The 11,764-nt window shown below is 35.8% G+C and overlaps 2 protein-coding genes across 2 annotated transcripts in view; one reads left to right on the plus strand and one right to left on the minus strand.

The window, feature by feature from the left end:
- LOC117113913 overlaps positions 1-5,282 on the plus strand; it is a 6,228-nt gene extending 946 nt beyond the window's left edge. Inside the window, exons 2-9 of the mRNA XM_033257418.1 lie at positions 638-779; positions 1,145-1,263; positions 1,595-1,989; positions 2,386-2,642; positions 2,990-3,191; positions 3,627-3,700; positions 4,230-4,346; positions 4,775-5,282. Of these exons, the coding sequence (XP_033113309.1) occupies positions 638-779; positions 1,145-1,263; positions 1,595-1,989; positions 2,386-2,642; positions 2,990-3,191; positions 3,627-3,700; positions 4,230-4,346; positions 4,775-4,971 (1,503 nt within the window). The 3' untranslated portion in view covers positions 4,972-5,282. The remainder of the gene's footprint in view (positions 1-637; positions 780-1,144; positions 1,264-1,594; positions 1,990-2,385; positions 2,643-2,989; positions 3,192-3,626; positions 3,701-4,229; positions 4,347-4,774) is intronic.
- A 51-nt stretch (positions 5,283-5,333) lies between these two features.
- Positions 5,334-11,328, minus strand: LOC117113914 (3-oxoacyl-[acyl-carrier-protein] reductase FabG-like). Its single transcript, XM_033257419.1, has 9 exons — positions 11,174-11,328; positions 10,100-10,230; positions 9,376-9,468; positions 9,065-9,150; positions 8,608-8,701; positions 8,040-8,109; positions 6,179-6,215; positions 5,743-5,806; positions 5,334-5,531 (listed from the first exon to the last, which is right to left on the minus strand). Exons 1-9 carry the CDS (start codon positions 11,223-11,225, stop codon positions 5,373-5,375), a joined length of 786 nt encoding a protein of 261 aa, XP_033113310.1. The 5' UTR covers positions 11,226-11,328; the 3' UTR covers positions 5,334-5,372.
- Positions 11,329-11,764: the final 436 nt, after the last annotated feature.

Genomic DNA, 11,764 nt, shown 5'->3' on the forward strand with positions numbered 1-11,764 from the left:
CCCCCAACAGACAGAGCTCATTGGGCAGTCAGACTAATTAATATATAAAAATAGGTCCACACCAAGTCAACATGTCTGTCACAATCAGAGTGTCATTTCTGGCCATCCAGAGGTTCCTATTCTTAAAAAAATCTCATTTGGGAGGGGAACATCCTCTCAAACCCTTCCTCCAGCTCAGGCCTACGAACCCAAGTCCACCTTGTCGGACAGCTCAGTCCACCCAGAAAACATATCCTAGAGCCGCCACTGTGCTGCCACTGTTTCATTTCCAGATTCAGGGTACAGTGCTTTATAACTCATGTCTAGCATCAAGGTTGTGAAGCTTGTATTAAATTTGATGGTAATCTTATAACTTGTACCGCAGTTGACCAGGGGAAAATTTGTTCTGCACTTTGGTATACTGTAATTTGTTTGCTCAGAAAGTTTTCAGTGCTGGCACAAACTTTTTTCATCCCTTTGTTTACGCCACCGAATATTTGGGGGAAGATAATTGGCTGATCAAGCAAGGGAAAGTTTTGGAGTGATGATGGCTGTAGGGACCTTGCATTCTAACTTGATAAATGCAGCATATAAACCCCCTAATCGCAACCCCTGTTCTTGAAATTGCTTGTTTTATTGTTAGTTGCTCTTTTTCCAGGCTGGGAATCCTACATGCACGCGTCATGTAGCTCCTTGTGGTGGGTTAGAAGCTGAAAACCCCAAAGTATCGTATGTGGGAGGAAGTACAATCTTCGTTAAATTTCAGCAAAATTACAACCACTATGAATTAGGATATCCAGGTAAGCCTCGTAAATCAGACTTAATTGTTTAATACCGAATAATGCTTGTTCTTGCACACTGGTATCGCTTGGTGCCAATGAGACTCTCCTACGTTAATTCAGGTGTCTGGTTAGTTAAAATTAATAAAAAATGAAATCAAAAGTATATCCTGTTATTGTAGTATAGCATAACCAATATATACTTAGAAATAGAAAATGTAAAATTCTATGCATAATATATAACTTAAACAGTAAAAGTATATAAAATTGATATGATTTTTAAAAAAAAATTTAATTTTATGTATGGCGATCAGGATGCCATTATATATTGTAGAATTTCTTTTATGATATAAATAATGCTTTATTTCTCCTTTTTTATCTTGCAGGGTACATGGATATAGCTTATGCTATGGCTACAGATATGAATGATTTCCACGTGGTAGCAATTATTGGTGATGTGAATGAGTATGCCCAAAGCCATCAGCGTAACTATAGCATTCCAATAGTGAGTTCAGACAGTTGTCTTCATTTTAACAAATATTAGTATTGTGTAGTTTGTGACCTAGATTTAAAAAACCCCATACTATAATTTGATATACAGAATGACAAAAGAAATTCTTTAGTCATCAACCAGGGTAGGAAACTTCCATCAACATTAACTGAGATTTTTAACTTCATAACTTTCCATAGCCGTGAACCAGGATAGGGACAGATACCCGATTCCCCATTTTTTTACTTTTGGAAGGTATTATTTTTTCATCCACATAGAACCAGCTTCAAAATGGCTATTATTCTAACTGCTGCCATTCAGTAAGATTGCCATTTTTTCCTTCCAGATGATCCCCAACATAGACTGCCCTCACTGTGTTATTCGACTCCGTTATTTGAGCCACAAGCCTAGTGAACACATCTTTTACCAATGTGCCGACGTCAAGATAAGTAAAGCAAGCAACACACAACCAGGCTACGTCCACTTCCCCGAGGATGGAAATGTTGTGCCTCTAAAACGAGCTCACAAACTGCATTTGCAAAGCAGAGAATTGCAATTGAAACATGGTGCTGAATTGGGACAGAATTACAGCAAGCCTCTATATGGGTTTTCATGGCAACCTTTTTCGCACAAGGGAAGCGCCATGATGTCTGTCGATCCGATGTCTGGTTTGACAGAGAAACTAGAAGGGTTTTATTTTGGCATGGGATCAGGGATTCAGTATGCAACGATTTCACCAACGTGAGCAATTAATACTTTGTTGTATTTCGTGGCCTCAATAAAAAAGGTGTTAAAAGCCAAAATATATAGCATTTTGGGAATCAAGGATGGTCAGTTGGGATACCAGTTAATTAATCTATAAATTAATAGTTATTTTTTAATTTCTTTTTGTTTAACCAAATTTAAATTTACGTACAAGACATTTTGTCTGTCTTCGGCTAAAAAAAATAAAATAAAACATAACTATTGATAATAAGATAACCACATGAATTTCTTCCAATCTATAAATTGCTGTTGGTAGAATTTCTATTCATAAGATGCCATTCAAAAGTTATGCCATAATGATATACTATACAAAATCGGTTTCGGCAAATGGATCTAATTTTGATTTTCACTTTGATCCTCCTTTTCTGATAGGGTGCAGAGCAATAAGTATCTTATGGATGGCATAGTGGCTTATTCCCCAGAGATCCCATATGCTTTCTTCTTGGAGCATAGGAATGGAGGCCTAGACGCCCCAGCCAACAAGATACTATGGATTGACTTGTATGCTAAGGAAATTGCTGGGGAGTATGAGATCCAAATGAGTAACCCACAGCCAATCGTTGCTTTGACGCCTTATAAGCGAACAGACTTCCTCACGTTACAAATTGTAGAAGTGGCTACATTTCCTGGTAACATGATTTTTATTTGATAAAACAGTCAAACAATTATTAAAATCACTTTTGCCATTATTGTTAGTCATTAATACAGGGGTAGTACTACGTAGCACCAGGATTTGCCTGACAGGAAGGGCTGAGGTTGCTGATGAGAGCAGAGTGGGCTTGGTTGGGAGTCGCTCAAAATTTTTCAAAAAAGGTCCAGGAAAATATAACAATTTTTAGGGGGTAGAAAATACATATAATTCCCCCCCCCCAAACGGATTGAGGTTTTCCTCCTCAATGGCGCCACCCCAGCATTAATACTGCACTATCATTATTGAACATTAATAAAAAAAAACATAAATTTATGTGTAACCTAGGCAACTTCACATTGAATTTTGGGCGTCTTTCGTATGAGGGCAAAGTGTACAGTGACTACCAGTCTTCACCAGAGAATAAGTATGTAAACTTGCAGTGGGCAACGTCGGATCTGACACACCAGATGTACTACATTCTCATGCAACACGAGGATAAACCTATCGAGCTGCCATCACGTGTATACAGCTACAATTTTACTACAATGTAAGTTGAACCATTATATCTTGTCCAATGGATTGCACATTTTATTTATTGATAATGGTGATGATGTCTGTAAGACTTAAGCACACATTTTGATTGCCCAGCCTGGGTCTGCTTGCATTGATAATATAGTGCAGTACTTTAATACATCTGTATTAATAACAATTGATGGATTATAGCAGAGGTGGATTGTTGACCCTATTATATGAGACTGCGATGTTGGCCACCACACTTTTTTTTTCTTATTATTATACTGTTTTAATCCTCTTTAATTGATTGCATCAAGTGCATAGAGGCAGTCCATACAATATGCAATAAATGTCTATTTATTATTATTAGTTGTTACTCTGTTCTTCTGGATTTTTTTTTACTATACATTAGAGTATCTATATAGAGTATCTAACAATCATTTAATATTATTTAATTTATATTTTGAAGGAATCTTGATAGAGTTGTTGACCTTGATGTGAGTCGGTTCACCATCTCAGGCTTCCAAGTGTACGAGAAAACAGGCATGTTAAAGCTCTGTTTCCATAAAATCGCTACAGTGTTTTCAGTGCAATCGTTGTAATGCGTAACAGTCCCCAACAACGCAATCAGGAAGGCTCCCTGATTCGACCGACCAATCAGCATCATCAAAAGCTGTCGGTGGTGGCGTGTACAGTGTAGCGATTGTATGGAAACCAAGCTTAAGACTAACAGATATTTTATTAGCAGGAGCTTTAGTCCATGCTGTGAACAGTGTTGCATGCTGTTTGCTCATCCTATCCTACAAGTCTCCCTTCAATTTTTGTCTGACCATTATTTTCATTTTCTTTAGCAGCTTTGGTCTCTAATTACAGATATAATTCACATAAGTATGGAAAATGGGCATTTACCTAAGGCCGCACTCAAGTGATCTGTAATCGAAGGTCTTTAGCTAGTGGGAGACCGGTAGATTAATAGTATAATAATCTAAATACAATACATCTAATATGATTATTGTATTACTCCTATTTGTTGGTGTGTATTATTTTATAACCCTTGTATGTTATGTTACAGGCCAGCTTCTAGCCTTTTCCCCAGGCTTATTCAGTCACGATTTGCCTGCATGGAGTCTAGTTGAAGTGGATCCAGTAAATGGAAAAATCACAAAATTGATGGATATAGCACCAGCAGGTATAGAGTATAGTTAATTGAAATTGCATTTTACAGGGCAAATCCACATTTTTTGGAATAAAATAGGGAAATCTTTCCTGTGCATCCCACCATTGGTAGGCCTGCTGTACACGAGTGTTACATTCATAAAAAACTAAAATTTTCTGTGATATGTTTATTGTTCCAAGGACAACAGTGCCTACTTCTTATTGAAGTGGTGTTGTAGTTTTTTAAGGAATATTAAAAAATTAAAAATATTGGCAGTGTGCCTACAGTACATCTCCAATCGAAATCTGCTACTACAGCACTTCCATCATATTTTTGGTTGGAGAATACATTACTTTAAAAGAATAAACAACAACAAAAACAGGTACATTGTTTGAATTTATTTTTGCATAATTTGTTTTTATCAATTACAATATAATATTCTTTTGAATCCTTTTCTTCAGGAATCTTTACTCATTATTATGGAGGCAACATTATCAACATGGACCAGGAGAATGGCATCATCTATCATGTTCTTAATGTGCAGGACTCGGAGGCACAGGTCATTGTATCTGTCACCATGGAAACTAAGCAAGTTATGTTCTCACAACTGACCAATCTAAGACATGTCCACAACTTGGCATTCCCTACCATATCTTAGTTATTAGTGGAAAGTTCACTAAACACATTTTTTTAAATTTGGAAATACAGTACCAGAAAATGAAACTAAAATATTTTTTTAAATAAATGTAATGTAAATTTCATGTAAATAACATTTTGTTTTAATTTATATAAATTTCTGATAAAGAAAAGTGCAAAAAAATGTCTATAAATAAACAGGAATAATAATAATCTTTTATTCTTTTTCAATTAATTTACCCTTAATGAATAAAGTACTTTCATAACTGTTGTGCAAGAAGAAATGTTTGTGTGAATCAAAATAAAAAATTCATATTCTTATAGATAATTAAACATTTTTGTCATAATAAATGTAATTTGTAAGGTTTATTTTGGTTTACGAGACTGGGATGCAAAACATCTTCATAATAGGTGACTCGTTTCTTAACGTGGACACATAGCATGCCTGCCACCATCTACTGGTAATGTTACCCCTGTTATAAACGATGCCGCGTCTGATGCTAAAAATGCAATGGAACTGGCAACTTCATCAGCTTCACCTGGTCTACCTAGTGCATGGGTGACCTTCGATTTTTCTAAAAACTGGGAAGAAAAATATATAAAAAATATATACATATTTCTCTACAGTATCTTTATTTTTAATTATACTTTTCAGTCAAACCAGATTCAAATCTATATAAAAGAGAATAATCTTATAAAATGTTTATTAATACTGTATCTGCCATAAATAACATACTTATATTATTAGTATTAATAATTAAGGTAGGCTTAAGTAAGAAAAAAGAATGCTTACTGCAGCATAAGCCTCCTCACTTAACCCTCCTCTCTTTTGCAAATCTGTCACAATAACTCCTGGGCTGCAAAAAGCATGAAAAAAGGTATTTTTATAAATTTATATTATTTTTCATTTAATGTAATTTATTTAGTTTTTGTGGAAAGTTGTAGGAGTAACCAAAATATGAAATTAATTAAAAATTTTCACGTTTGGTAATCATTTAATATAATCAAATATTAATAATTATTATAAATTACACATACAACAATGCCTATGTACATCCAATTTTCAATTTATAAGATGCATTATATGAAGTCTCAATGCGCCAATTTAGGGAGTGCTCAGAAAAATAGAAACAAAGGTAGAAAATATACAATATTTATTCACTTTTGGTATTATATATGCCATTAACATTCTTTAACAAATAAATATCAATAATTAATAGAGTACTAACTTGACAGCATTAACTCGCACTTTCTTTGAGGCTAGCTCTGAAAAAAAGATCATAAGTATTAAAATATTTAATTCATTCTGGGATATAGAATGAGACTAGACAGGGGATGTCCTATGACATATTTTATTTAGTCTGCAAGTCATTGGGAGTAGAAACTGTTAATACCGTAGACAAACAGGACCAGATCCCCCATCTAAAAACCGTCATACTGGACAGAGCATCCAAATTATACTCTCTTTGGATTCAACCACACACCCTGCCCTTTCCGACCAAACCAATACTGTACATACTTTGTTGGGAAAGTTGGGCCACCACTGCCCTAAATTGCTTGGGATTTTGGGAAAGAATTCTCCTTCCCAAAATGCAAGTCCTGCTACGCCCATGGTTTATTAGATCCTGATGTTGGATATACGTATTGCCAATGGCTTTGTCTTGAAATGGGGTTGCTGATTGGGGGTGCGAACTCAATCAGTTGAGGGGTGCTGACTCACAAAATAAGGTGATTTTTAACTACTTGCAAGTAATTTTGGAGGGGGAGAGGGAGCGAGTAAATTTTGAAGGGGCTTGCGCACCCCCCTAGATACACCACTGCACACTAACAGCCAATATTGAATTAACTGCTATTACAGTAATTATACAGTATACAGTAATAATACGTGTCCAAAGAAACTAATAAGCATGTCTTTAACGCCTATTTACACGTACAGACATTAGAATCTCTGGAACGTCTGTTTCTCTCGGTAGTCATACCTTCTGCCACATACGGTATCTCCGCGCTCGTTAACAGACTTACCGCGGAGGATTTCGACTTTCTAATGACAGTTCAATGCCGCTTGCTTAAATTTTGGTGGGGTATCTCAAAGTTCGCCTCATCCATCCATATTCTAGAAGCCTCTGGATGGCTTGCTTATTATTATACTGTTTTAATCCTCTTTAATTGATTGCATCAAGTGCATAGAGGCAGTCCATACAATATGCAATAAATGTTTATTATTATTAGTTACACCACTGCACACTAACAGCCAATATTGAATTAACTGCTATTACAGTAATTATACAGTATACAGTAATAATACGTGTCCAAAGAAACTAATAAGCATGTCTTTAACGCCTATTTACACGTACAGACATTAGAATCTCTGGAACGTCTGTTTCTCTCGGTAGTCATACCTTCTGCCACATACGGTATCTCCGCGCTCGTTAACAGACTTACCGCGGAGGATTTCGACTTTCTAACGACAGTTCAATGCCGCTTGCTTAAATTTTGGTGGGGTATCTCAAAGTTCGCCTCATCCATCCATATTCTAGAAGCCTCTGGATGGCTTGCTGCGGGGCCATTGATAAAGGCACATTTTTGCGAAGGAGCCCCTCTGGCTTCTATTCTCCAGTTCGGTGCCGTTCCGCTTCAGTGGAACTAACGGGGTCTCACAGGAAGGTATGGGGGAGATGGTTAGGCGCAGCCTTCCACTCGCTTTGGTGCTATAAGCGTTCATGCTTCCATCTCAACTGCGACTGCAGGTGTAGATTATGTGGTTCCGCGGAGAACCTCCAGCGCGAACACCTACTACAATGCGAGTGGGTTGTAGGGGACTTTGTCTCCTTTGACACTTTGGCTCTTCTAAATTTGGAGAGAGCGTTAATTGCTACCCTGCCACCGGGTTGAAAAAAAAAATAATAATAATAATAATGATCGATCCTTTGTCATCAGGTTGTTTTAGCTCTTTTCTTCCTGTGAAAAATGTACTCAATTTTTGAATAAAATGTTACACAATAAAAAAATAAAGTGTATTAATTATCATACAGGTAGTATCTATGCATTAACATAATCAAATATACAGAAGCTGTAATGAGTTGCTCTTACCAAGGGCTACACAGTGTGTCATCTGGTCAACTGCACTTTTGGAGATGCAATAAGTCAGCACACCAGGAAACTAATGAAAGATACCAAAGGTTACATTATTACCACTGTAAAAGAGAAGGGCTCAAATACCAGGAAACTGTCAAATGTCTTCGAACCAACAGCTTTATGTTTCTTCTGAAGGACGGCAATTCTTACTTAAGGTAAGCCAAACGTAACATCATCATAACAATAATTAAGGTGGATTAAAGAATTCTTTAATAAATCCATAAAGTTTTCTTAAGCAATGAAAAGGTTGCTATATGATGTAGCACAACATATAGTGAGCTTAATGCAATTTTACAATTTAAAGAAAATGAAATTGAAAATAAATTGAAACTCTTAATCTACTGTGAACATTTTGTGCAATCTTATCATTTTCTGTTTTCAAAATGAATGATGGTGGAGTGTAGTACTAAAAAAGGCAAGGACATAGCCACTACAGTAAGGTACAAGTTCATGTATTCAGTTACACCGTTCCCCCTCCCCCCCTCCATCCCATCAGCCATTTGCAAGATTCCTTAGTTCTTACCGATCTCAGACCATTGACACTAGATACATTGACAATGTTGCCTTGTGTTTTAATCAGGTGTGGTACAGAAAGAGATGTTAAATGGAACACAGACCTGCAACAGATAAACAAAAAAGATCATCATCTAGCATTCTCCATGAGCATATACTGTACACACCTTTTGATATTTTTAAGGGGTAGCAAACTCTCTGGATCTACTACAGTTTATTACTCTGTAAATATTTCAGCACAACTAAATTATTGTTATTAAACTTAGTATACAAGGCTAAGGACCCGTGAAAGGACTATACAATACAGTAGTAGTTATCCTTCTTTCAGGCATAACCTACATAACTATATCTACTAGGGCCCTCATAGAACTACATCTAGGGTAGACTTTAATCTCCATGTAAGTCATGGACTCGCGCAGTATACTTAACCGTTCTATGTCTCATAGGGGAGGGACATCAACACTTACCTTACATTTGTATTCATCATATAATCAAAATCCTGTAAGGTTGATGTTTCTATGTTTCCTAATGCCAAAACACCTGCACAGTTTACCTGTAAACATAACAAGAGAAAAATCTATGATATAATTAATATGTTTCTTTGCCCAAATTTAAAATATTAATAAACATTTATGATTCAATCACCATTACAAAAATACCAAAATGGTATGTTAATTATAATTAATATTATGCAAAAACATAATAATAATATAAAAATAGTAACATTAATAATAACACCATAATACATCTTGGTAGATAAAAGAGTCACTATAATTACCAAAATATCAAGTTGGCCAAAGTGCTGGACAGTCTTCTCAACAAGAATCACATTATCTGCTTCATTGGTGACATCACTAGGAACAAGGAGAGGCTGTTGTAGATTAAAGATTTCATACAAGTCACATGACAATAATAATAATAATAAAAGTTATGCCACATGCTTCTGACAGCAATATTCATTTTTATAACTACCAAAATCAAAGCAATTGTGGCAAAGACAAGCCAAACCAGTCACTCATCGCAAATTGTGTTTCAGAGAAAATAGCAAAAACATGCTAGAATGTAAAATTTTTAAAAATCTATTTTATTTCACTAAACTAAGATTCATGTATCTATACATCATGCTGTGCTGTTATTTTTCCCAATTTCAATGTTAAAACAACACTTTTTAATGATTTTATAATAGTTTCTGCACGAGAAATGCCTGAAATCATAAACTTTGAAGGCTGATTTCTCATATACTGTTCTTTAAACAGCTGTATGCTTAAATGCTTGTAACTTCATCAGGAAATGTTGGATTTGAATGATTTTTTTACCATTTTATAGCTCTTATTTTACTCTTTAATCCTGTATTAATAACTCAAAATCGAATTTTGCGACGAGTGACTGGTTTGGCTTGTCTTTGCCACAATTGTATCCTGTGGCTAATTAATTATGCAAATTTATCATAATTTGTTTATAATAAGATTGGCAATACTTGACACTTTTGAATTCATACTGACCTTTGCCCCATGTTTTTCACACTCTTTACTTGTCTTTTCTAGGTTTTCCACACGTCTGCCATTCAATACTAATTTGGCGCCAAGTTGTGCAAACAGAACACTTGTCGCTGCCCCGATTCCTGAGCTAGCACCTGCAATAATTGATATATTTTCCAGTATCAAAAATTATAACAAGGAAGCACACAAAGAAATTAAAAACGAATACAGATTGGATATATTTTACATATTTTGTAGTAAACACATCTGAGATAGTAGAGATTCACACAAAGTAATTAATATACTGTACTGTAAATATATGTGAATAAAAGAACAAAGATTTAAAAAAAAAGTTTGCTGGCATTGAATATATTAACACTGGGTGGATGCATGGAATAGTGTTTTTGAGTTTTGCTTTTTTTATTGTTTTTTAAGGTGATAATGATGATCCGTGATGATTGATCGATAATAATTGAGTACAAGTCATTATAAATGTATAATCCAAGAATAAATGACACATTATGAGTAGAATTTTATAGATCTTGATAATAATGATGGTTTATGGAATGATGTTGCATAAGCACTGCATTATATTTATAACAATGCTGTTATATTACAAATAATGATTAAGATAATTATGATATGACGAATTGATTTATAACTGATTTATTGGTCCCCACGCATTTTGAAACTACAAACCATCTCCTTGCAGTTTGCAAACTGTGCAAGGAACTGGAAGAGCTTGCACAATTTGCAAATAAATTGTGCAAACGGCCAAAATTGTGCACGATAGAACCAGTCAGTGACAGGAACACCAGTTCCCCACGTAGGTCAGAATAGTACCACCACTACTGTTGCTGGTTGTGACAGAGGTGTTAGGCCTGGCAGGCAGTACTGAGTATAATAGGTAGCCTCTGACACTACCCTGCCTGGGCACAGCTACCTAGGCTAGGCCTAGGCCTAGCCTAGAGTGGCCTAGGCCTATTATAGGCCTAGGCCCTATATATGCAAATCCAGTCTACTACTAGTACTAGGCCTAGTAGTAGTAGTGCCAGGTTTACACATGTATTTTAAAAAAGATAGGCCTAGCATATCTACCAGTTATGAGCGCAACCTTTCCCAAAAGCGATAATGGCGTAGCGGATGACATACTACTGCATACTCCTCCAGCTAGGCCTACTCGTACGTATCGTAACCGTACGTATCGATATGAATACAGATCATTTCGGTCGCGCTTCGTTTCGGTCGCGCTTCATTTCGGTCGCGGTTTGTTTTCAACAAATATACGGAGCGCCAATGGAGTTTCGAAACGCTAAATTTAATATAACTAGGCCTAATTATCATTGCAAGTTCGTCAATCGGTTTATCATACTTTTTTATTTATGTTTTGTTGTATTTATAATAAGTAACAACAGGCTACTTAAAAGCAAATATAATCAGGGGTCCCAAGTTGTGGAAGTGAAATTCCTGGAGATTTTGTCGTGATGGTCATTCCAAGGATTGTCGCGCGCCGCGACGCGCTGCGGCGCATGTACTGCAGTTACATCATCACTGTCAACACACTTTATAAACAGAAACTTATTGAAAATACTACAATAAATAAACAGTACACATTTATTATGCTGCATCACTTAATGATATTTAATCATTACAGCAAAAACATTAATTTAAGGGTAAAAACTACACCCC

This window comes from Anneissia japonica, unplaced genomic scaffold (genome assembly GCF_011630105.1).
Source record: "Anneissia japonica isolate Jap-2015-1 unplaced genomic scaffold, ASM1163010v1 scaffold1417_len1240632_cov203, whole genome shotgun sequence".
Lineage (NCBI taxonomy): Eukaryota > Metazoa > Echinodermata > Crinoidea > Comatulida > Comatulidae > Anneissia > Anneissia japonica.

What these genes read in the sequence shown, in the direction of transcription:
- LOC117113914 (XM_033257419.1), bottom strand. Translation starts at nt 11,225, where the DNA reads ATGTCATCCGCTACGCCATTATCGCTTTTGGGAAAGGTTGCGCTCATA. An exon ending in TTGGCCAACTTGATATTTTG is followed by an intron (nt 9,151 to 9,375) that starts GTAATTATAGTG and finishes TTATGTTTACAG; the next exon opens with GTAAACTGTGCAGGTGTTTT. An exon ending in GTGCGAGTTAATGCTGTCAA is followed by an intron (nt 5,807 to 6,178) that starts GTTAGTACTCTA and finishes TGCTTTTTGCAG; the next exon opens with CCCAGGAGTTATTGTGACAG.